Source organism: Meleagris gallopavo, chromosome 4 (assembly GCF_905368555.1).
Source record: "Meleagris gallopavo chromosome 4, MGAL_WU_HG_1.1, whole genome shotgun sequence".
Classification (NCBI taxonomy): domain Eukaryota; kingdom Metazoa; phylum Chordata; class Aves; order Galliformes; family Phasianidae; genus Meleagris; species Meleagris gallopavo.
Window position 1 is genome coordinate 26,256,986 of NC_139407.1, and position 22,902 is coordinate 26,279,887.

Sequence of the window (22,902 nt, forward strand, 5' to 3'; positions counted from 1 at the left end):
GGGGTCTGGTGTCAACACTATTTTGATCACAGATCCAAAACGTACCATTACGTGGGCTGCAATGAATAAAATTAGCTCCTGCCACAGCCTGTGCAACACTGTTGTAACACGAGATACTCACAGACCCGTTTCTCAGGACTCTCACATGCTTATCCAGCAAGCTGCGTTATTGCATGGAAACATGGGGTGGTGGGGAAAAAAAAAAATCAACAATCTGATGTTAAAACTGTTTGTCCATTGAATGATGAGCGTTTATGTACCAAATAAAAACTTGTGCGTGCACATGTGTGTATGCAAAATTTTTTCACATATACCCAAGCGTGTACTTGCATTTTTACATGTTGTACTTATCTTCATTCCAGTTTGGAGGCAAGCTGGTTACATTTGAAAATGCCAAGCCTCAACAGCAGCCAGGCGTCGACCAACAGCCACAGCATCACTATGTCTATGTGAGTCAGGTTGTTACAGAGAAGGAGTTCCTGGCACGATCAACCCAGCTGCAGGAGGCTGTGCAGTCCGAAGGCTTTGTCAGCTACTGCCAGAAGAAAATTGACATGGCCCAGGCTGACTTTGAGAGAAACGTGTGGGCCTTCTTAAAGGTAACAGTGAGAGCAGTCCAGGAGTTCCTCACTGACAGGGAAAGCCATTGAAGTAAGGATTTCTTTGCCACATTACAGTGTTCTAGCAGAAGAGATGTTGGGAATGATGAGTGTGGACTCTGGTGCCCATAAGCTCTATTAGTATGGGTGGCCCAGCGGAAGAATGAGGGTTCCTTAGGGCCTGGGGTCTTTGTAGGGCCTCATAGGTGATCATGAGAGCAACCAGGATTTGGAGAAGGCATCCTCTGTTTTTGTCATTCCCTTTCACTGCATCTTTTTAAGAACATTTAGAAGTTCCCAAGTGAAGCAGATACATGCACAGTTTACCTGCAGTAATCAGACTGAAGTCTTGCCTACCTGCTCAGGTGCTCAGTTCACTAAAGACCTTGTCAGGTTTTTATTTGTTTGTTTTATTTAATTTTCCTTGACTCTTTCTTGTCAGTCACTGGCTCTCACTGGGTATTTGTTCAATTTAAGTGAAAAGTCAGTGAGGGAGCGTATGGAAATTGTGAATTGCAATTGAGTCTTCTTTTTTTTGAAGGTGAACTTTGAAGAAGATTCACGTGCTAAATATCTTGAGCTGTTGGGATACAGGAAAGATGATCTGAGGAATAAGGTAAGTGTGGCTGAGAGCTGTGCTTGTGTTAAATACTTTGTTGATGGATTTATCTGCCAAGTGCAGCCTTGTATAATCAACGTATTCATTTGTGTGTGGGCTTTGGTAAGAGCCATTAGTGATATCTGCAGGCTATTCCAGCACAACGAACTTTTTCATACAACACTATTTTCAGTGTGTTTCCCAGCAGGTAGTACTTGTCAGTGCCTCAACTTTCCTAAAAGCTTGTAGTTACAAGTGTTAGCAGTGTTGCTGGATCTTCTGTATAAACATGGCTAACTTGAGTATTTGTGTTATTTGTGGAATTCCTTTGTACCAATGAGGACTGGATATCTTGAGTAATTTTGGAATTGTTACGGCAGTTGCAATTTGCTCTAGGCATTTTGTTAAGTCACCTTGGAATACGGTTCTACAATGAGGATTTCAAAGCAGCCAACAGACTTCACACTCCAATCTACATCTGAGAGTCCCATGCTGATGAGAAATTTTTGCCCATCTGGAAGCTTTGATATTTATTGGTACAATTTGTCCATGTTTCTTGATTGAAAAGACATCCTTATTTTTTATGACCTCTGAATCTGGTCTGTTTTAGGCTTTCTGATTAAATAACTTGTAAGCCATGGGTGTCCAACCTTTTGTCTTACCTGGGCCATATTGTGTGCAGAGGAATTGTCTTGGGCAGCATGTAAAATATATAATACAATTAAATGTATAAAATATAAATGTATTAAATGTATAAAATATAAAAATCATCAAAAATATAAAACAGGCCAGACACATATGCTGTAAGGATTCTGACAAGCCTGGAATAGTCATTTTTTGTGTGGGATGCCACTCGTAATCAAGAAAAAAGAAAACCAAGGTCACACATGGCTACATTTGGAAAGGCAAAATCTGAATTACCAAGAAGCAATTTCTACTTCTTGGAAATGGAGATGGAAGAATTTCTTATCTTGGTGGTGTGCCGCTGCACATTTTGGCTCTTAGCTGCTAGCAGTGCTCAACCCAGGAACTTGTCAAATGCTTTCCCAGTTCTGGTGGAATAGTTTTGAGTGTCTGACTCGTTTCCCTTGTATCAAACTAACATTTTGTTTTGAAAGAGTGTCTCCATAAAAATGACCCTGTTTATTAATTAAATGCTAAACTTACGATTGCAGACAATGTTTTTGCTGGCAGTTTGTCTGTGGCTTCTAAACTTTTTCATTTATCCTTTGTCTTACACATATGATTAGAGATGGAGGAAAAAAAAAAAAGAAAGCAGCTCCAACTAATATATCTTCTGCCGGTATTTTAAATTCTATTCATTAAATTTCATGCATTTTTAAGGCCCCAGAATGAATCTGGAGTCATGATTTGCCTTGGAAAGTAGTAAAAGCTGAGAGTTCAACTCTGGTGTACCTTGAAAAATCCTACCCCAAGGCCACATGCCTGCTGTGTTTGAAACCAGTTTCCAGACCAGCTTGTTGCTCCAGCAAGATTGTTACTGCTATGTTTTCCCTAATCAGGGCAACAGAGACTTTCTTCATGTATACTCTGATATTATTTTTATTAGTGTGGTTTCCAGCAGCTCTAGTGAGGTTTGAGGCCCTCTAGTTAACAATAAAAGGTTTAAAGGCACAGAGCAGCTCTTGTTTCCATCAGAGCTTGGGGTGCACAGGGCTTAGCAATAATTCCATCGCCAGACTGAGAAAGGAAATGGCTCTAGCTTCGTGTTAAGTGTTCTGCAAGCAGCGTACCAGCTACATTTACTAGTTGTGCAGCCTGAGAGACCAATGGGAAGTCTATCTCTGAAGGAAAAGGGCACTTCCTTAACAAATCTTGATTCTTTTCAGATTACATCAGCTCTGAATCTGAATAAAGAGTGTTGTGCAGATGGTGAATTGGGAGAGGTAAGCAAACATGTCCATGTTCACCTCCACACATAGTATTATAATGCCCCAGAGTAAGTCAGTTGTAATCTAGCGCATGATGAGTTCGTGCATTCAGTGAGGTGAAGTTACCTGTTTAGAGAAAACAGGACTACTTTTTTCCCCTCAGACTTCCCCATGTTTTCGAGCAGTCAGTCCCAAGTTTTGGGAAAAGGTCTCTGATATCTTTCCCCTTGCTCTTTTGCTGCCTGTGTGTAACCTACTGTTGCACTTTGCTTCCTGTGAAGAAGGGCAGAGCCTTGCTGCCTGCCAGCTGGTGTCAAGATCAGCACCTTCCCAGGCTTTAGGGGAAAAAAAAAAAAAAAGCAGGTTTAAAAATGTGCTTCTGTAGTGCTTTCCTGCCTGATTAACTCAAAGGGTGCAGGTGTTGCTTGTGCCCTACACAATCTGGATGTCATTTGTAGCTGCCTAATGTGAAAAAAAATTGCTGCACATTTTTAAGCAAATCAGATAAGTTACCATGCAGTAGCAAAAAGGAAAGAAATAGAGGGCTTCTGCCACATTCATTATACTTGCACATATACTGCCAATGCATTTCTCTGCTTTGCAGACTGGCTCTGACTTTGGTGAGAAAGTGGCTATTCTCTGCATTGCAAATTACTTCTTTCTTTCTCTTCTATGGCTTTCTTTTTTGTGTGTGTGTGTGACATCTTTTCTTTGCTGAAGGCTCCCACAGAATCTGATGTGCCTTTACTGAACAAAGGGGATGAAGGCCAGACTGCAGAGGAACAGTTCTTGGGAGAGGTATCTATTATCCTCTAGGCTAATCCTGTTGACCTGCTATGTATTTTCTTTGTTACCATTAAGAACATTTCATCTTTTTGCTTTTTTTCTGGTATTATCTGTGGATGTACAAGTGTTAATGAGAATGAATAATGTGTGGGCTCTTATTAAGTTCCATGGGGTTTTCTTATCAGTCTCAGCCATCGCTTGAATAGATTGTGGTGGCAATGTAGGACGAGTTCATTTTGTAACAGTCCAGTTGGCACCAGAGCCATGGACTTCCATCTGCTGTAATTTTCACTCTGACACTTGCCTAACACATACTAAATGATCTCCTGCCACAACTTTAATGAATTCCCTTTTTTTTTTTTTATGCCTTTCCTAACTGCTTTCTTCTCTCCCCCAGGTTAATAATTACCAAGCAGTCAGCTTATTACTGCTCTGATTCTAGGTAGAACTCTTTGCTGAGATGTAGCTGTGATAGTGGGAATGTTGGTTCTCACCATCACTCCCACTGGCATCCCAGTGCCAGCCTGTTTGCACCTGAAAGGCTAAAGTAAAACCTAGGTAGCACTGTGGGAGGCTATTCTTGGTGGGGGCTGGGAGTGAAAGAGAGGGGAGAACATCTGATCTTGTGGTGGCTTTGCCTTGAGGGGTTTGTGTGTTTGTGGGCCTGAGTATGCCTGTGCATAGCAGTACCCAGGAGCCACGTGTCTGCTTGGTGGTGTTCATGGTCGAGAGGCTGGTGCACTTCTGCTTGCGTAAGCCTTTGTCAGTAAATCTGGTTGTTTCAGTGCTTTTTTCCCCCCTTGGTATCTATTTAAAAACAAAACAAACAAAAAAAAAAAACCACCAAAACAACAACAACAAAAACCCACACTATCAAAATGGTGCTTGTATAATGGCATATTAGCATACGCTACAAATTTTTTGATGAATCTAGGATTTTCTTAATGACTTTGTGCAATCACTAGAAGAAGTTGATGCTCTTCTAAGTGAAAGACCCTCTAGGCAACTGGCATTTTGAAGATTTTGAAGATTCTACCTTAACTTGTAGTGCAGGATACAGGTTTTTAAAGATATGTGTATGCATTCCAAATGTATAAATGATCTCAAAAAATTTTGCTTTCTCTTTCTATTAGATGGCCAAGGACAATAAACAAGAAACTGGAGACTTGGGATCTGCAAGAAAGACTTTTAATATCTCTGTCAGTGGAGGTAATATATATGTGTATATATATATATATTTAGAATTAAATTTATATTTAATTATGTAGGGATTTTAGCTTTCCTACATCAAACTACTTTGCAGAGAATGTTATGCAGTATTGCAGAACTGGATGGAATTACCAGCTGTTGCTTTTTAAATTAATTTTATACCAGCATTTGAAAATGCACTGCTCTCTTGCAGATGTGGATGGTTTGATTACCCAAGCTTTGCTGACTGGTAACTTCGAGAGTGCAGTAGATCTCTGCTTGCACGATAATCGCATGGCTGACGCCATTATCTTAGCCATCGCAGGTGGACAAGAGCTGCTTTCTAGGACACAGGAAAAGTACTTTTCTAAGATACAGAGCAAAATTACCAGGGTATGTATTTCTGCTAAGTACCAACATGTACGTAGGCTTTTGGCAACCTCTTTTTTACCTTTCAAGTTTTCTTGCCTTTTTATAGGTCAGAGGGAAGCAAACACATGTTCAAGTCTTCCACACAATCTCAGAGCGCAAGTATTTATCGTGTTTTAATACAGTTTATTGGTAAGGAAAGAAGAGGCACGGTACCTGGATAGTGCTTTCCTAGAACAGGGCTGAGTGCTGCCAAGTATGGAGTTCAGGAGTTTGGGCACCTAGCCTCACAGGCTGCAGTCCAGAGGTAGAGTTTTGTTGGTCGTTATCTGTGGTTCAGTTTCAGACAGGAGTAGTTGGCATTTTTAATAGCAGATGAATGATAAGAGGAAAATCTCTGCAGGGTTTCTGTACCCATTTAGCTGCTTTCCCATGGTTGTCCCAAACCAGGGAGAGCTTTGCACTGGATAGTGGATGTGTTCTTTACTGCAGTTCATCCTTTGGAGGAGGATGTTTTCATGGAGAGTTGAACTGTTATCTGTGCTAATAAGTGAGTGTTGATCTTGCAGTTATGACCTTATAGTTGTTGTTCAGGTGTTTCTGTTTATTTTCTGGTCCCAAATGTCATGACTACTGTCTCTTTAGCTGTTTCTGAGCTGAAACTCTTGGCATGACAAGGGCTTCATTCACTAAGTAGCAGCACAGTCTGCCAAGTCTGCCTTTTGTGAGAAGCAGAATCACTGGAAGCAAAGTTTCCGATGAAAGAAACTGGAATTTCACTTCTGGTAATTGTGAAGAGACAACTTGAGTACATGTGTGAAGGATAGGGCCTGGGAGTATTGCTGCTAATTTGCTTCTTGCTTTGAGCAGGGCTCTCAACTGCCTCTCACTTGATACCAAGAGCTTAACGCTGAATAAAACAGTGAACTTAACAAACAAATGCTCCTTGCTGCGTTTTGTGTAGAAAGTTTATGGCTCAGTACTTGGCATAATACATCTTCACCTACAAAAGCAATGCTGAAGAAAGACCATCTGCAACAATCCCAGCTCGCAGAGATATTTGTATTCTGTTGTACACTTTATAGCAAGAGTAATTGCCCTGTGTTACCCAAGCTTGTTCTGTGATTTTTCAGTGAGCCCCTTTTAGAGTAAAGTTGTCTCTTGTGGAGCTTTTGAATTGCAGTACCATACCTGCCACAACCCTGGATGCAGTGGGAATGTATGCTTGCGTTACCCTTGAATATTCAAATAATACTGTACTATAAGAAATCCTACCAAATTCTTAACTGTGGTCTCTTCTTCGGCTCCAGCTCATCACTGCAGTGGTAACGAAGAACTGGAAGGAGATTGTGCAGTCTTGTGATCTGCAGAATTGGAGAGAGGCTTTGGCTGCTGTGCTCACTTATGCCAGGCCAGATGAGTTTGCAGCCCTCTGTGGTAAGGATGCCTTACAGACTGGATAATATTCATCCTGCTTACTGCAAAACTGTGCATTTCTGTTGTTGTCCTTCACGTAAAATACTATAATGCCTTGCTAGCTTTGATGGATCGTACAGTTCTTCAGTACTGTTGCTTGTAGGAGGAGAAGAACCTCTGCAATGTTGCTTTGCTTGTATGCTCTCTGGTTTTCTGGGCACAGGGGGATGCCTCTGAACGGGCAAATGTGTAACGGTGAAGTTGCTGTGATGGATGTCTCAGCCAAGGGAGCAGTCTCACGGAGCACTTCTGCATGAGATACAAGTGGAAATGTTCTAAAAAGCTCTTTATGCTTTACCAAGTGCGTGTTGATCTTGGAGAAGGTGCCCTTTTTGTCAGGAAGTGCTCAGTTAGCATGCCTGCATGTGTGCTGTGTAGCAGGAAAGTAGCTAAACTAGTTCGGTTCCTAGGGAAGTCTTATTAATTGTACTGATGCGGTTGACACCTATGTGCTTCTCAGACACCTGCCTCAGTGTTTGTTGTGCTGTTCAGGCGTGTTTCAGCACAAACATCACTCCAGAGCAGACTCACAGCTTTGCTTACAGCTCCTTTACAGTTGCACGCTCAGGCCACCCTCTTGAGTTGTCCTGAACTCCTGTGAGGCTATCAGTGCTGGAGGGTGTCCTCACAGATGGAGCCCAGAGGCAATATCGCTTCTCACTGTGCTGACAAGCAACGAGTGTTGAAAGTTTTCCCTGTGCCAGCAGCAACCAGGGGATCTGCAAGGTGGTTAACCAGCATTGTCTTGACTCATGTTTTTCTTAGATCTTCTGGGTAACAGACTAGAGAGCGAGGGGGACAGCCTGCTGCGAACACAGGCTTGTCTCTGCTACATTTGTGCCGGCAATGTGGAAAAGCTTGTTGCCTGTTGGAGCAAAGTTCAGGATGGAAACAGCCCCTTGTCTCTTCAGGTTGGTATTTCCATGAAGAAAGGTGTTGGAAGTGATGCATGGGGATCGTATGGCACTTAAATCAAATGGCTGGGGGTAGAGCTTTGTTATAGGATTATATCTGTTGGAAAAGTCCTCTAAGATGATCTAGTCCAACCCCAACCCATCCCCACCATACCCAACTTGCCATGACCCTCAGTGCCGCATCTCCATGCTTCTTGAACATCTCCAGGGACAGTGACTGCACCACTTCCTTGGAGGCAATAGCTGTGTGTATATCAAGATGCAAACGTTTTGATTCTGGAATGGATACTTTTAGCAGAAATAACCTGTAATTTGATATCGGAAAGTGTACTGTGAAACAAAATAGCCCCAGGGCCTACTCTGTTGATGGTGGTTATGCTAATATACTTCCTGTGTAAAAGGCCTATAGGTAGCTGTAGGGCTTAGAGTTTTTGTAAAGAAGTGACTTTTGAGTGTTCTCGTATTTTGTGATAGATGCACTTTGGACATTTCTGCTTTTGGGATAGATTACTTAGACATTAGGAGGAGAAATCTAATAAATGATTTAAATCGTGAGAGAATCTGTGGGAGGGTTTGTATGAGTGTTTTCTCCAGGGGTTTGCATGTATGAGGTTTGGTTTCCGGCAGTGAGAGATTGTATATAGCAAATATCTTGAGGGAATAGGAGGATTGATGACAGTGAGATGAAGCAATTACTGAATAATTTATTTTATGGTATAATCTTAGTTTCTTCCATCTGTTCAGGGCCTTTGAAGGACAAGTTTTTGAGAGAACTCAAAGTAATGCTACCTGACCATACCTCTCTATCTTTAGAAAATTGAAGGGAATGGAATAATTTGAATTCTACTTGATTTTTTTTTTTTTCCTCACTTGCAACTTTTTGGAAGCGTCTTATCAATCTTACCCAAAGATGATAGCTTCATTAGACACTTCTGTTCCGATTTGTGTGCTGATTGTGTTGTTCTGCTCCCTCAAAAAGTGAAGTTGAATAACAGTCATAATGGTCTGCTTGCTAATTATGATATGAAATTACTGAAAGTCCCAGAAGCTGGAGGTTATTGTGATGATTTTTTTAACTTGTCTTTTTTGACATAATATTTTGCTGAGGAAAAAAAAACACAATAATACAATAATAATGTATTACTAAAGAGTCAACCAACACTCCTTATTAGTATTGTTGAAGTATTGTTGAAATCCTGTGTGGTGCACTCCTTTAAATCTATTACTATAAGATTTAAAAGGGCGTTTGAATGCTGATGTTGGTAAATGAACATTTGTAGTGCCTTCTAATGTGATGCAGAAGCTTGGGCTTCTCATTGAATGAGAGGAGTCCTGCAGGGTTGCTGAGGAGCATGTTAGCCAGGGCCTCCTGCCCCTGCTCTTCTCATTTCCTTGTTTTCTTTGACCTGTTCTTCTAGGATTTAATAGAGAAGGTGGTGATCCTACGCAAGGCCGTGCAGCTCACCCAGGCTGTGGACCCTAATGCTGTGGGGGCACTTCTGGCTGAGAAGATGAGCCAGTATGCCAATCTTCTGGCTGCTCAGGGCAGTATTGCTGCAGCTCTGACCTTCCTGCCTGCAAACACCGATCAGGTATTTGCCTTCAAACTTGGTACTCCCTCTCTCTGTTAATAGGCCCACTTTAAGCAAAAATGCCAGTGTAATGCAGTTATCATTGGAAAAACCTTTCTGGATGTGCTGGTGGTGCTTTTTCCCCTTGGTGCGTTGACCTTGCTGACCTGGCAGAAGTACGTGACCTTCTTCTACCCTATAATTTCTCAGAGTTGTCGGCAGACAGTCTGCAATGACAAGGCTGTTGTTGCTGTTGTAAGCCAACCACATTTCTCCTGCAAGAAAAACTTACTCTGGTCAAATAAAGCAGATCAGGCTTCTGAAGAGACACATTTGTTGGTGTGCGGCTGGCAAATCACTTAACCTTCCTTTGCTGTCTTTTTTGCAGCCAAACATTGTGCTATTACGGGACAGGCTTTGCAGAGCCCAAGGGGAGTTGCCAGCAGGACAGGAAGCCATCAGGGCACCATATGAGAGACAGCCCATACCCAAAGATCGAGCTGGCCCTGTGGTGGGACAGGTGCCAGGGCCTCAGACTTCAGCACAGCAGTACTACCAACAGGTAAACTGATTTTGGTATTCAGTGTAAGACATCACGCTTGAGTTCTGGAAAATGATGGCAAGAGCACTTGGTTTTCCTTTCTTTTGGTCCAAGCTGGGGCTCTAAGATGTAATCACCAAGCACCTTATGGGGATAATCGTTTGTGCTGCTCTTCAATCAGTAGAGATGATTTGTTCCTTGTCTGGAAACATCTCTTACACTTTGCCATGCAGCCTGTGGGTGAAAATCAGGTTGAAAGCCTCTCAGCCAACTGCAACTATAGGAGTAGGTAGCACAGCCAGTGGGTGGGGCAATAGCAGGACAGGGCTGGACATGAGCTGTGCCAGAAGGGAGAGACCTGGTGAGTATGGGAGTAGGGGAGCTATGCAGACAGGAAGAGAAATACCAGGGAGACAGATGTTCTGCTTTTAGCTTCCAGGCTGAGGATGGCGTTTCATCAGGCTACAAGGTAGGATCTCAGCCACTGCTAGAGTGCAGTGCAGTGGGCAACTCTGGCTGTGTGAACGCTGAAAGAATCTCAGCACAGTGCTGGAGCTGGCCTTTCTGTGCAGGAGAGGTCTCCCAGTGCTGTCCTTCAAGCTCCGCCTGTCAGAAAAATGGGATCAGGGTGGAAGAAGGGCTAAAGAGCAATGGGGAGCTGGGCTTTGCTGTCTCCCTCTTTATGTCGATGGTTGTGGGTCCCTTTGCCTTTTTTTGAGGCTGTTCACAGGTCAGCAGGACAAAGCCTTATCCCATTCGTACAGCATTACCTCACTAATACAATTGTATCTGACTTTGATTGCCTCACTGCTAATAATTAATTCAGCTATTCTTTCTTGTGTGTCTGACCTTCCTCCTTGTAACGAGCAAGACACTATGTTTGGCTGTGGAAAACAGCACATTTCCTCTAGATGGCGTGAGTTTAGCAATGATTTTCAAAACACTGTTCCCATTTCTCCTATGGCTTCAGAAAAGCTATGATTTAAGAAAGCCCTGCAGGTGGTTGAAAGCCAGGAGTATCACAAGCCCCAAGAGCACACTGTGAGTGAGTTGCTCTCAATGCTCTTGGTTTCCCCAGGAGCTCATGCTCGGCACGAGCTACAGCAGGAACTTCAAGCAGGCAGGGCCGTGTCAGAAAGGTGCCTGATGGTACTTTGGTGAACTGGAACAGAAATAAATGACATTTTTATTTTTTTTTTTTTCTTTTAAGAAAGCAGGTATGTTGGCTTGTTACATTTTGAGGCAGTATTTCCTTAATTGTTGTCCCAGATAGGAACATGCCTTTAGTCTTCAGTTTCCTTTTGGCATTTGATTTCACGCTGGTTTTCATCTGGAAAAAGAAACAACTAATAAATGATAGAGGGTGGACAAATCTTTCAGATAACTCCAATGATAAAAACTTGATAATGATAGAAACTTGATGCAGACCTTCTTCACAGTGACTGTTGTACGGCTGATGGCAACATCAGTGTAACACTGTGCAGTTAAAAACACACTGGAGTTGTCTGAGCTTTCCTTCTGCCTGTCTCAGGGAGAAAGGGCATTAAGATAGATGTTTGTGCCTGTGCACGAGTTTAGTTCAGATTTTAACCTCTTAGTGCTTCTGAAACTCAAGATAAATCATATTGTGTGAAGCAATTTGTTTGAATTGAACACAGGACTTGTGATTTCCAGCAGCAGTTGGTGATGCTCAGTGCTGTGCAGTACCCTGAGGGGAGCTTCTGTGAAAACAAACTGATAGCATTAGTAGCATTAGTCCTACGAAGCCCCTTTTGTGGCAGACCTGGCTTGCTGGCACGTGTAACATTGCACTTGCTCCACAAGCTGTTGTAGCTGCCTCTTCTCTGTGCTTAATCCTCACTCTGTGATTCACTTCTGTGCACAGTGATTTTGGCTGTCTTGAATGCACTTTTTCTTCCTCTTGTGATTTTTTTTTTTTTTTTTGGCTGTGTTGGAGGTGCCAGCATGCAAACCTCTTTCTGTTCACTTTTGTTTTGTGAAATCCTTTAGACTTTTTTTTATTGCTTTGTTTTCCATGATTGGTATCTCTTTGTTCAATTCAGGTTAGAATTGCCCCTACTGTCACTACCTGGAGTAACAAAACTCCCACTGCCCTTCCCAGCCATCCTCCTGCAGGCTGTCCCTCTGACACACAGGTATAACCTTTGTTATTCCTCTCTGAGCCCCTGTTCCACCCTGATAAGTCCCCCGGTGCTGTCTGTGCACGTGACACAGTCTGGTGTGGATAGGTGGAAGGAGCAGCAGCTTCCACATGTGCTCAGGTTTTGCTCCTCTGCATCCTTCATTACATTTTTTTAATGTATTTTTCACCTTTGCCAAAACAATTGGCTCTGGAAAGTTTTGAGTAGGAGTTCAATGTGACCTGAGCCCAGTCCTTAGGATATTTCAAGCATGATATTTTTCCTTCCCCTCTTTCCCTTGGAAATCAGAAGCATCAGAGTTAATACTTAGTCTTTTAGTTAAAGGTGTTTTCCCCTGTGCTACTGGTGGCTCTAAAAGGGAAGGTAACTTCAGGCCACTAAATGCCAACCAGTCATTTTGTTGCGGGTCTGCTCTGATGCTGTGTTACCATCGCCAATGAAATCCTATTTCCCTTCACTCTTTTTCCTGCCATTTTTTTTTTTCCACAGGGAGACAAGCCGCCTCCTCCAGGCTTTATCATGCCAGGTGCTGTTAACCCCAGCGCACCACCACAGCAAGCCACATCTCCAAGCTACAGCATGTACTCGCAAGCAGGCACCCGGCCAGCGTACCCACAGAGTGAGTAGCTGCATCTCCCCTTCTTCCCACCCTGCTGGAGCAGCCCGGTGATAAAGGGGTGTCCCCATTTCACTGTCAGCCCGCTTCTTGGGGCTAGGGGGATTTCAAGCCAGCCTGGCACTCCTGAAATAATATATGAGGAACCCCATTTTTTGTGGGGCCCATACATGAGACACTGTCAGATGCTGTCTTCTCTACTGAGGTATCTGTAAGTAGCTCATAAGCTTGCTTCTTGGCCACCAGCCCTCCCATAGGTGTACTGGGGTCAGAAACCTGGGGATGAGTCTTAGAGAAGCAGCACTGGGCTTCCCGAGAGGGATCCAACCCCATCTGCCTGTGGCTGGGACAGTCTCCCTGAGATTGCAGGGGACAAGGACCACCTTCTGGCTCCCTGCTCCCTAAAGCAGGCTGAGGTTTTAAGCAGCGGTTCTCAGGTGACTGGCAGTGTTTTGGGAGCTGGGATGAGGCTGTGCAGGTAAGTGGTGGGAAGGGACAGGAAGCAGAGGAAGCTTGTTCATATGTTCTGAACATACTGACTGAATTTCTTCTTTCTGTTTGTAGCGTATCAGAGCACACAGCAGTACTCTTTTGGAACGGGGGAAACGGCTCTCTATCAGCCCCAGCAGCCTATTGCTGCCCCTGCTTCAGCCTCTTACCCAAGCCCTGCCTCTAACACCAACCCTCCCTACCTACCCACTGCCCACCCTGTGCCCTCCTCACTGTATCCTGGGCAGCCTCAGCCCTCCCCGACGAGCCTGAACCCTGCCTCTTCATTCCCCCTTCCTCCTTCTGGTGCATCCTTTCAGCATGGCAGGCCAGGACTTCCAGCAACTTCTGTGGCTTATGCGTTACCTACTGGACCAACAGGTACTCTGCCTGCAGCCAGTGACCTTCCTGCATCCCAGAGAACAGGTCTGCGCTTTGACTGGGGGGAAAGCGGGGAGGGGGAGAGGGTTTGGCTCGGTATCTCACTTAAACCTCACTTACTATTTGTGCATGCTTCATCGTGAGTGCTCTTTGAAGTTTTTCTTGGGCCAACTCAAGGCACTTCTGAAACATTTGCCTGCATGCAGCTTTTGGTTTGCCCAAGGCACAATGCTGTGGCATCACCTCATTGTGAGGCTGTCATGTGCAGTGGATAAATGGTGACACAGCGATAATCTGTTCAGGCTGACACCAACACCCACTGTGTGGCTGCAGAGCAAAATGAATTCATCAGTGTCCCTGCCTTTTGAGCAACAGGTCAAGCTCAGGCTTGGCAGCATATTTAATTCAGATTGCGTTTGCTGGGGCATTGGCTGACTTTGACTATTTTTTGGTCACTTAGTGCAGCAAGTTTTATGGTAGCTGTGTGTGCCTTAAAAGGTAATCAGCAGTGATTTAGAAGTGCTTTTAGGTGGCCTCTTTTCTGAATGCTAATCAGAAGCATGTGTGTGGCTGGGCCCCTAAGAGCATGTTTGAGCAGGCATGGTGAGAGCATGCACCCAGCTGAGGGCTGATGCCTGCTGGCAGCACCTACGACTGCCTGAGCGGATTTGTGCTTTCTGAGACCTAACAAAGCTGTCTCCTGGCTGGCAGCTTGTGAAGTAGCAGCTTTGCATGTGTCAGTCTGTGCAGGTGGCAGGAGTAGTCCTTTCCTAAACATGCTTCACATCCAGGTGGACTAGATCTAGTGTTCCCTGTGCTCACAGATGGGATCTGAGAGGTGTCATAGGGGTACTGGTAGGCCCTAGGGAACCCTGTGGGGACTCTATTGCTACTGTGATGCAGTGTAAAACTGGGAAGAAAAGGACTTCTGCTGTCAAGAAACGAAGAGGACCATTGTAGGGCAGCTGCAGTGAGCTGTCTACAGCCGGACGTTGAGTCCTATTCTCCTTGGAGTGACTGTACTGGAACCTCATCTGACCCCATGTTACGGGATGTGGCTGATCTGTATCTCTAACTCAGTAGGATTATTAAAATGGATAGAATTGTTGGAAAGGGATCCAGGCTTTGGAGGTGGAGCGGCATTGTTATGCAGACAGCATTGCTTCTGTGCCTCCAAACAAAGGCATAGAACAAGAAAATCGTTTTCTTATCCGTTTTACTACTGTATTTGCGTCACTGGCAGGCACCACAGAGATCACTGCATTTCTTAGGTTAAGAGTGAAGTGCTGTAGTCCATGTGATGTGTTTGAGCAGATGAAATTCTGTATTCTGAGTGATAGAAACTATGGGCATTAATGATAATACGTGTAATTCGCATAGGCTGTGACCTAACATATCTTCTAACATATCTTCCTTGGGTTGTTTTAATAGAAGGGAAGTGGAGGTAGCATTATCAGCTGTGCCTTGCCAGATTGCCTTTCAAACTTAAAAGCTGTCTGTGCTGTGCTTTTTATAATCTTTCTGGGAGTTACCAGCGCTGTTTTTATTTCTCCCCATAGCTGTAGGGAGAAGGCAGCCAAGTGCCAGACCTTCAGGAAATCAAACTGGCATCAGTTTTCTGCTGGCAAATGCCATGCTTGGGCTGAACTGCAGAGGGGGCTTCAGGGCACTGCAAGGTGCAGTGGGGCAGGTGGCTGCTGCCTGCAGCTGGAGGAAATAGAGGTATCCAAAAATCTGATTTTTTTTTTTAAAGGTGACTTGTTTTAGGAAACATGTAAGATGAGGAAAAAGCCTTGCAGTGTAAATGCTGCAATTAGTGCGTGTAGACTTTATGTATTTAACCAGAAACACATCTTCCACAGTAGCTGCATTGCTTAGGGAAAGGAGCCTTCGTATGAGATCTCTCAGAAGAGCAGAAATCTGTAGCCAGAAGTAAATCCATAGTTGTGGCTGTTCTGGAGCTGACTTCTAGAATGGTCCGATACAGCAACATCATGTCTCACTTTGCAAATGTGTTTGGTTAAGGGGAGCGAGGGGCAACATGAAGTGTGGAGTCTTAAATAGTACCTGCCTTTGAGCTGCCTTAGGTTTAGAGATGCACTTGGAAAATAAACGGTTCTGTGGATGTCCTCTCCTGTCTTGCAAGTGTACATAGCCCCAGTACATTAAACCATGCTTGCATCTTGCAGTCAGCAACTGAGCCCACATTGATTTTCATTTTCAACTTTGTCTCTTTTAACCTGCTTTGAAGGCAGTTGGAATCTTCAGGGTCTTGCATCGTTTTTGGAGTTGTGATAGAGAAGCTGTGAGCTTACAAACACATCAGACTGACCTCAGAGACAGGAGTTGTTTAACCCTGATGTTTCTCTTCTCTTTGCAGTGGTTAACAGTGTGTCAGTTGTATTGTGCCCCTTGGGTTTGTTGTTCTTGCATGTGGGTTTAAAGTGACTTTTTGCTATGCTAGATGCAGACAGGAGCCTTGACTCTAGCAAATGATTGGCATCCACCTTGAGGTCAAGTCCTTAAAACATCTGAAGAGCTTTCTGGAATGAAAGAACGATGGTGAGAAGAGTGTTGCTAAGAGTAATGGTCTGTCAGTTGTGCTGGCCGTTAGGAGTAGAAAATGAATGCTGGAACTGATGAGAGAGTGGGCCAGGACTCCTCAACGTTTGCTCAAAGCAGGAAGCGCTGATTTACTGCATGGGAAGAGAAACAGGGCTGTATGGGGGGAAGACAGACAAAAACAATTTCAGAGGGTGGGTTGGACAAATGACTCCTGTCTCTCAGCTGGCATTTTAATTAGGTTAGATGTTTTTCTTCTGACTCCTTAAGCTTATTGAGCTAAAGGGTGAATGTAAAATTCTAGGAAGAATGCTTTATTGTTTCTGAGGGAAAACCTTTTTTTTTTTTTTCAGTTCTTTGCTTTTTATCTGCAGAAAACCTATCAGCTCAAGACCAGGCCTCTCCCTTGGCAGGTGAACTAGGTATCACCTCAGTTGAAAATGATCACAGCCACTACCTGAAATTAATCGAACAGACATCAGTAAATGCATATGTTCCTCAGAGAACATCAAGTGCAATGCTGTTTTCTGATTAGACTTTAATCAATTCAAATGTATAATTCCTTAATTAAAACCAATAACAACAAATCTGGAGTTTTTAACCACAGAAACAAAAGCTGCTGTGCTTTTATTTCCTAACAAATTATTTTAGGAAACTATCAGCAGCGCGTGAGGCTTTCTAATGCGTTCCACTGTCAGCACTGCAGAAGTTAGACTTCCTATATCAGAAATACTCTGGGAAGGGATTTTCTGGATAGGGAGAAGCAGAGCCCTAGGGCCAATGGCAGTGCTTCCCATTTGTTCACAAGAAGCCAGATGTGAAGGGGGCTTAATTTGTTTTCCACTTACCCCATCAACGTGCTCTGGATGTGAAACTTGTTTAACAAAAGCTCAGGAGAAAATGAAGTTTCAGAGCACTCGAGCAAATTCCGCAGTGACGTTAGGCTCTGCTGTCTGAGGTGAATTGATCATTTGCTAAGTGAAAAACGCTGTGGTGAAAAAGTCCATTGAGTGGGGATTTGGTTTCGGCTTTTTGTGGCTTTGTGCAATAAATCCTGATTACTTGGCGAGCCTGCGGTAGCGCTGACAGAAAATGTCAGCTCTGGGATGAGATAGGAACCATTTCTAATGCACTAACGTGAGCTTTGGTGTACAAATCTTGCAGTTTTCCTTGAGGAGTAGAAGGTTTGGTACATTGGACTGGGAGTGAATCTGCTCAGACATGCTCTGTTTTTCAGCTTGAGACAAATTGTCCTTGGTGGAGAAAGTTAGATGGGCTGCCCCAGCACCCATGAACCTGCTGTAGCTGGCAGGGGAAGCCTGGTGTTGTGGCTCCTGGTGTCTCACGGTGGCTGGGTGAATCTGGCTTGTGCTGTTGAAAGCTCCTCTTGCCTCTTCTGTCTCCTCTTTCCATTTAGTTTTGCTGGGGAATGTGTATAATGGGAAAAAAAAGTGCTCATTCCTAATGTCGTATGGGTAGGAGAAATCTTCATGGGTAACTGTGAAGTTGCCTCAACATATGCAGTCTGTGCAGCAGAACTGTGTTTTGGCCATGGTAGGCAACTGCCTGCCTTTTCACAGGGCCCATCTGTTTCAAGTAGTTATCCTGCAAGAGACATGCTAGTTAGAAGGAGAACAGGAGAGAAAAAAAAAAAGAGGAGGGAAAAAAAAAAAAGGATAAGTCTCTGCCATGGAAAGGAGCCAGCCTGAGCTCCAAGAGGCATCTCTGCCCTCCTCTGAGGTGCTCACAGTCTCTTTTTTCTTTCTGTCCCAGGACCTCAGAATGGCTGGAATGACCCCCCTGCCCTGAACAGAACTGCCAAGAAGAAAAAGGTATTCTAGGAAATCCTGCCTCAAATGATTGAGTGCTGACCACTTGAAAAGCAGTAACCTAACCTGCTCTGAGGGAGCTTGTTCGTGGGAGAACGAAAGAGAAGGGTTAGCTACAAACAAAAGCCACATCTTGTGAACAGAAAATGGCCTTCATGTCTTTCCAACATGCATTATCTCTCTCAGAATGTTTATGCCTCTAAAGAGAATAGTAGCTTTGTGCTAGAGTTGTTGTTAATAACAACACGAATCCCTGTTTGAAGGAAGAAAATACTTTTGGACTGTTTTCATTGCAGAAAAGCAGTTGAGTTTTGCCAGAGATGATACTTAAGAGAGATGATGAGGCTGTGCAAATTGTTACAGATTATTGACTACACTGGAGCTGAAAGCAATTTATCCTGATTAAGGGTTTGACCCTGAGAGATCTGCTAAAAGTAACATAATTTTCCTGATAGAGATAGTGCAGCTTGTTTTTTTTTTTTAAAAAAAAAAAAAAGGATTTAGATTGTAACAGGACAGAACAACTGGGGATGCTTGGCGTAGAGCAGAGTGAGCCTTTTCATCCCGTGGTGCTCTGTAGCAGTCAGCATTGCTCACAGTGCATTTGGGAAGCAAGTCTGGATCATGTCAGGTGCTTGTGGCAAGGAAAAAAGGAGTTGGAGCAGGCAAGATAAGGTCTGAGTGAAAGCAGTCTCCCGTGACCCTTAGATTTTGGTCTCCACTTACAGCTAGGAAGCTGTTGGTTAGAGGGGACTTTGTTTGTTCCTGACTGCCCCCATGACGGGACCTGTGTCCCACAGCCACTGTGCTGCCTTCAGGGCTTAAGGCTCTTGGGCAGGAGGGAAAGAGTGGTCAGTGAGAACCACTGTGTGATTCTGCTGTGTGCATCATGGCCACAGTTTCTGCCATGGCTTGAGGGCCAGCTCCCCTCTGAAGAAGGAGTGATGTTTGTCCCATGGTCCTGTTAAATATTAAACAAACCTCATTCAGAAATGTTTAGATGCTTACTTTGCTTACGTCCACTGCACGAGGGGGAGATTTAGGCTGTAATAAAATGACTCACTACATGGGTTTTATTGTAAGAGAGAGGAACACTCTTGCATTTTAAGCCACAGCGTAATTTGCAGCCATTTTGCCCCTAAATGTGGCAATTGGCATTTTAAAGTTTATTGTTGTAATTCATTGCATTTGTAACTGTCATCAGTGCTGTAACAGGAATATTTTTCTTGCTGTCCCATACCACCAGCTTAATTCTGGCATCTTTCAATCAGGATTGCATTCAGCATTCCACAATAGTTCATTTTTCTTTGCACCTTTAAAGAAATGTGCGTATAGGCTTGGGAGCTCTTCATTTTGTTTGGATTTATGTCTGCCTTGTAGCAGAAGCTGACAGCTCATTTTGTTGTCTCTTCTCTCTACCAAATGTTTCCAAAATACCCCTGTGTAAAGACTGGCAGATGCTCAGGGATGAATCTGAACTGCGCTCATAATCTGTCTTAGCGCAAATGTGTTTGCCAGAAGCTTGAAAGCCTTTCAGAAGCTTTATTGGTGCATGCTGCTAGCTGTGACCTATGTGCTGCTTGGACAAAAAAGCAGCCACAAAAATCTAAATGTATGATCAGAATGCATACAGGTGTAGGTTCTTTGTATGCAGCTGCTGCCAGAGGAAGAGATGAGTGAAATCCCACCTGCCCCCATTGTTTCTAAATCTCAGGGGTTCAGCTCTCTGCCTGGCTGGGCTCTCAAGTGTTGTGAGGAGGGATGTGGGGAGCTGGGTGCTGTCTCTGTTTGCAGCAGCGGCGTAAGCACTGTTTGTTTTTTCCCAGGTCCCCGATAACTTCATGCCCCCAGTTCCCATCACCTCACCTATCATGAACCCGCTGGCGGATCCACAGGCACAGACACAGCAGCCTCCAGCAGCTCCAGTGGGCACACCCAGCTTTCAGCCTCCGCAGCTCCCTGCGGGGCAGCAGGCACCACTGGGCCCCTATGCACCCCAGGCTCTGGGGCCAGGTGTCGTGCCTCCCACTACCTTCAAACCCAGGACAGAGGGAGCTCCTGGGGCCCCCATTGGCAATGCCATGCAGGTAACGTAACATCGATGTTACGTGGTTTGGGTTTGTGCATTAGCAGAGCCCTGTGGGCTGGGATGCTGGTGGCTGGGTGTGTGGCTGGGATTAGTTAAAAATGATGTGGGGTTGCAGAGTGGTTTGGAAAGCCTCACCTATGCTGTTTCTTAGCATGTTCAGGCATTGCCAACAGAGAAGATAACCAAGAAGCCCATCCCTGAGGAGCACCTTATTCTGAAGACAACATTTGAAGCCCTTATCCAGAGGTGCCTGCTGTCTGCTTCTGATCCGGTAGGTCTCTGCCGTGGTTCTAGAGTAACCCTGTATTCAGGTGAACACACTGGTGTCTTCAGGCACAAGCAATGCATAGGAACACTGTGTGCACATGTGGTGTGATGATTTGGAAGCAGAGCAAGGCTCTGCTGGCAGTCGAGCTGCCCAAAGAGAAGCAGCTGGTATTATGCCAGGTCAGAGCTGAGGCTCGCATCTGTGAGTACGTGCCTTGGGTTCTCATCTCTGGTTTGTGATTTCTGTTAAACTTGTCTCAAAAGGAAACAACGGGTAGCTGGGAAGTGGAAGGCTAAGAGCTCTAACATAACCGTTGAAGCTAAGCAGGAACAACATCGCATAGTTTTTGCTATATTCTGAACAAACCATCCATCTCAGAGCTTCTCATTTCTTCCCAGTAGTCAGTGAATAGCACACCAAGCCCAGATCCTGACTGTTTAGCTTGTGCATGGAAGGTGGATGATGGAAGACAGGATGGCAATGGTCAGCAGCCCAGACCCACGCTCCCATTATCCCTGCTGCAGGGAACTGAGCAGTCAGAGCTCTATGGATGTGGGAGTAAATTGAGCATTCAGTGTCCCCCTTGGGTCTCAATGCAACAGCTTCATGGTGGACATGCCCACTTGTATGGAGAAATTTTTTAAGGCCATAAACCTTGCTTTGGACAGATCCCATTGTGTTTAGCAGCATTTGATTGCTCAAAAAATTCCTTTCATTTTTTTTTCTAAGATTATTCTTCAGAGCAGAGGCCCTCAGTCCTTTTGTTTCTTGAATCATCTCTCTTTTCCCAGATGCGCAGTGAAGGCAGAAGTATTCACATCAGTACACAGGGATTGCTTTTCTGCTCTGCCAACACAATTTGATTTCTTGCTCCTTAAGTCCCTCTGCTCTTAGGCAGAGCAAGCATTTCTGGCGCTCAGCACTGAGAAACACTGCCCTGACTGCACGCATCAGTTGCTGTAGGCATACATGTAGGCATCACTCCTTTATTACATGCCAAAGGGGAAAACGGGTGCTTGAAGAGCATTAATGCTTAGGGTTTGGAACAGGAGAGGGCCAGGAGAACAAACAGCTTGTACTTGTGCCTAATTTCCTGTGGCTGGAGAGATGTCTTGCCTTACGGAGCACAGTTAATTTCTGTTTGCCTTAGCACTGACAGCTGGCTTGTAGATCTTTTCACAGGTTTTGAAACAGATGTCTAGTGGTCATGTATCTAAGAGAGTTAGGAAGCCTAAAAGGCTGTTTCTTACCAGCTCCTCTGGCGTGCTCTTTCCTTACCTGCCCTGTCCTTTGGCAGCTGCTGAGGGGGCTTCCACACGACGTGAGAGATCTGCATCCAGTGTTCTTTTCTATGCCCTTTGCCATCCAAACAGCCTCTCCTAATTTCTGGCAGAGCAGGCATGCCTGAGTTAGAGCCTTCCCTTAGGCTTTGATTTTTATCTCTCTGCAATTACTTAACCCAGGGAAAATTTTCCTGTTTCTGGGGAGGTGGCACTATCCTAAATGAAGATGGATTGATGCATGAGTACTGATGTAGGAGTAGGTTCCAGTACACTTCTGCACTGATAGAAATTATACTGCTACTGACCTTATTTGTGCTTTTGTAATTGTAATCTGGATGCTTTGCTAATGTGTTTTTTTTATTATTTGGGAGTAAAGTATTGTATTGCTGAAGCTGTTTGAAAAATTAAGTGGATATAATGCATTTCCCTAGGAGCTGCGGTGCTGTGAAATATAATGGGATGATTTTTAAGAGTCTTGTGGCAAAGTCATTCCATAGACACCAGTGGGTGGTTTATTCTACATGGAACTCATGGAAGCAGAAAGGATCTTTAAGAACAGTTTGGGTTAGGCTAGTAGTTTCTCTGTTGACAGCTCCTGGCTTTACTAGTCAGGCAGTGAAAAACATAGCTAGAACCTGCTGTAAATGATGACTGCATGTGCCCTTAAGTTCTCAGTGACATCACTGGGTACTTAATTCCAGTAATATCTTTATTCAGCCATTGCAGTGCTTTGCCAGTACACCATCAAACAAGATTCCTGTTCAATCTCTGTCCCACTTTGCATGCCAGCTGTACTGGTGGGTTTTACATATGACCCTTTGGATGTACCTTTAAAGGTTACTGTACTATATAGGTAACTAGAGCGGTTGCATGTGGAGAACTAAATTTCACCTGGTCTTTCCTAGCAAAATGAAGGGAGAAAAATACAGAGCAAAACATTAGGAAAAAGTTTTTCTCCAAGACGTTTCATGTGTTCCATAGACCTCTTTGCAGTGTGCTTACTATTGCTCATTCTTAATGTTTTTCTTTTGCAGCAAACCAAGAGGAAACTAGATGATGCAAATAAACGCCTGGAATTTCTATACGACAAACTTAGGGAGCAGACAGTAAGTTTTGATTTTACACTTTGCCTCAGTTAAGTGGCCAGTTAACTACCCCAGAGACATGAAGCTCAGTAGGTTTTTTGTGACCATGGTCTGCTGCTGCAGGACTCCCACCTCAGGAAACCACAGCCATTGGGGGGCTCACGGGGGGTGGGGGGGGGCAGGGATTGCAGTGAATCTGTCTTC

The 22,902-nt window shown here is 44.3% G+C and overlaps 1 protein-coding gene across 24 annotated transcripts in view; it reads left to right on the top strand.

Moving 5' to 3' along the window:
- The window catches only part of SEC31A (SEC31 homolog A, COPII component), a 34,282-nt gene that overhangs the window by 10,465 nt on the left and 915 nt on the right, over positions 1-22,902 (top strand). Inside the window, exons 12-29 of one of the 24 annotated variants that reach the window (XM_085222551.1) lie at positions 363-599; positions 1,141-1,215; positions 3,048-3,104; positions 3,810-3,887; positions 5,009-5,084; positions 5,278-5,456; positions 6,743-6,869; positions 7,674-7,819; positions 9,241-9,414; positions 9,782-9,955; positions 11,998-12,090; positions 12,586-12,715; positions 13,277-13,627; positions 16,498-16,566; positions 17,918-17,976; positions 19,800-20,060; positions 20,223-20,333; positions 22,648-22,719. In XM_085222551.1, the coding sequence (XP_085078677.1) occupies positions 363-599; positions 1,141-1,215; positions 3,048-3,104; positions 3,810-3,887; positions 5,009-5,084; positions 5,278-5,456; positions 6,743-6,869; positions 7,674-7,819; positions 9,241-9,414; positions 9,782-9,955; positions 11,998-12,090; positions 12,586-12,715; positions 13,277-13,627; positions 16,498-16,566; positions 17,918-17,976; positions 19,800-20,060; positions 20,223-20,333; positions 22,648-22,719 (2,469 nt within the window). Of the gene's footprint in view, positions 1-362; positions 600-1,140; positions 1,216-3,047; positions 3,105-3,809; positions 3,888-5,008; positions 5,085-5,277; positions 5,457-6,742; positions 6,870-7,673; positions 7,820-9,240; positions 9,415-9,781; positions 9,956-11,997; positions 12,091-12,585; positions 12,716-13,276; positions 13,628-15,141; positions 15,305-16,497; positions 16,567-17,917; positions 17,977-19,799; positions 20,061-20,213; positions 20,334-22,647; positions 22,720-22,902 lie in introns of those variants that run through there. The other 23 variants (XM_085222549.1, XM_085222550.1, XM_085222552.1 and 20 more) reach the window with 23 other exon arrangements.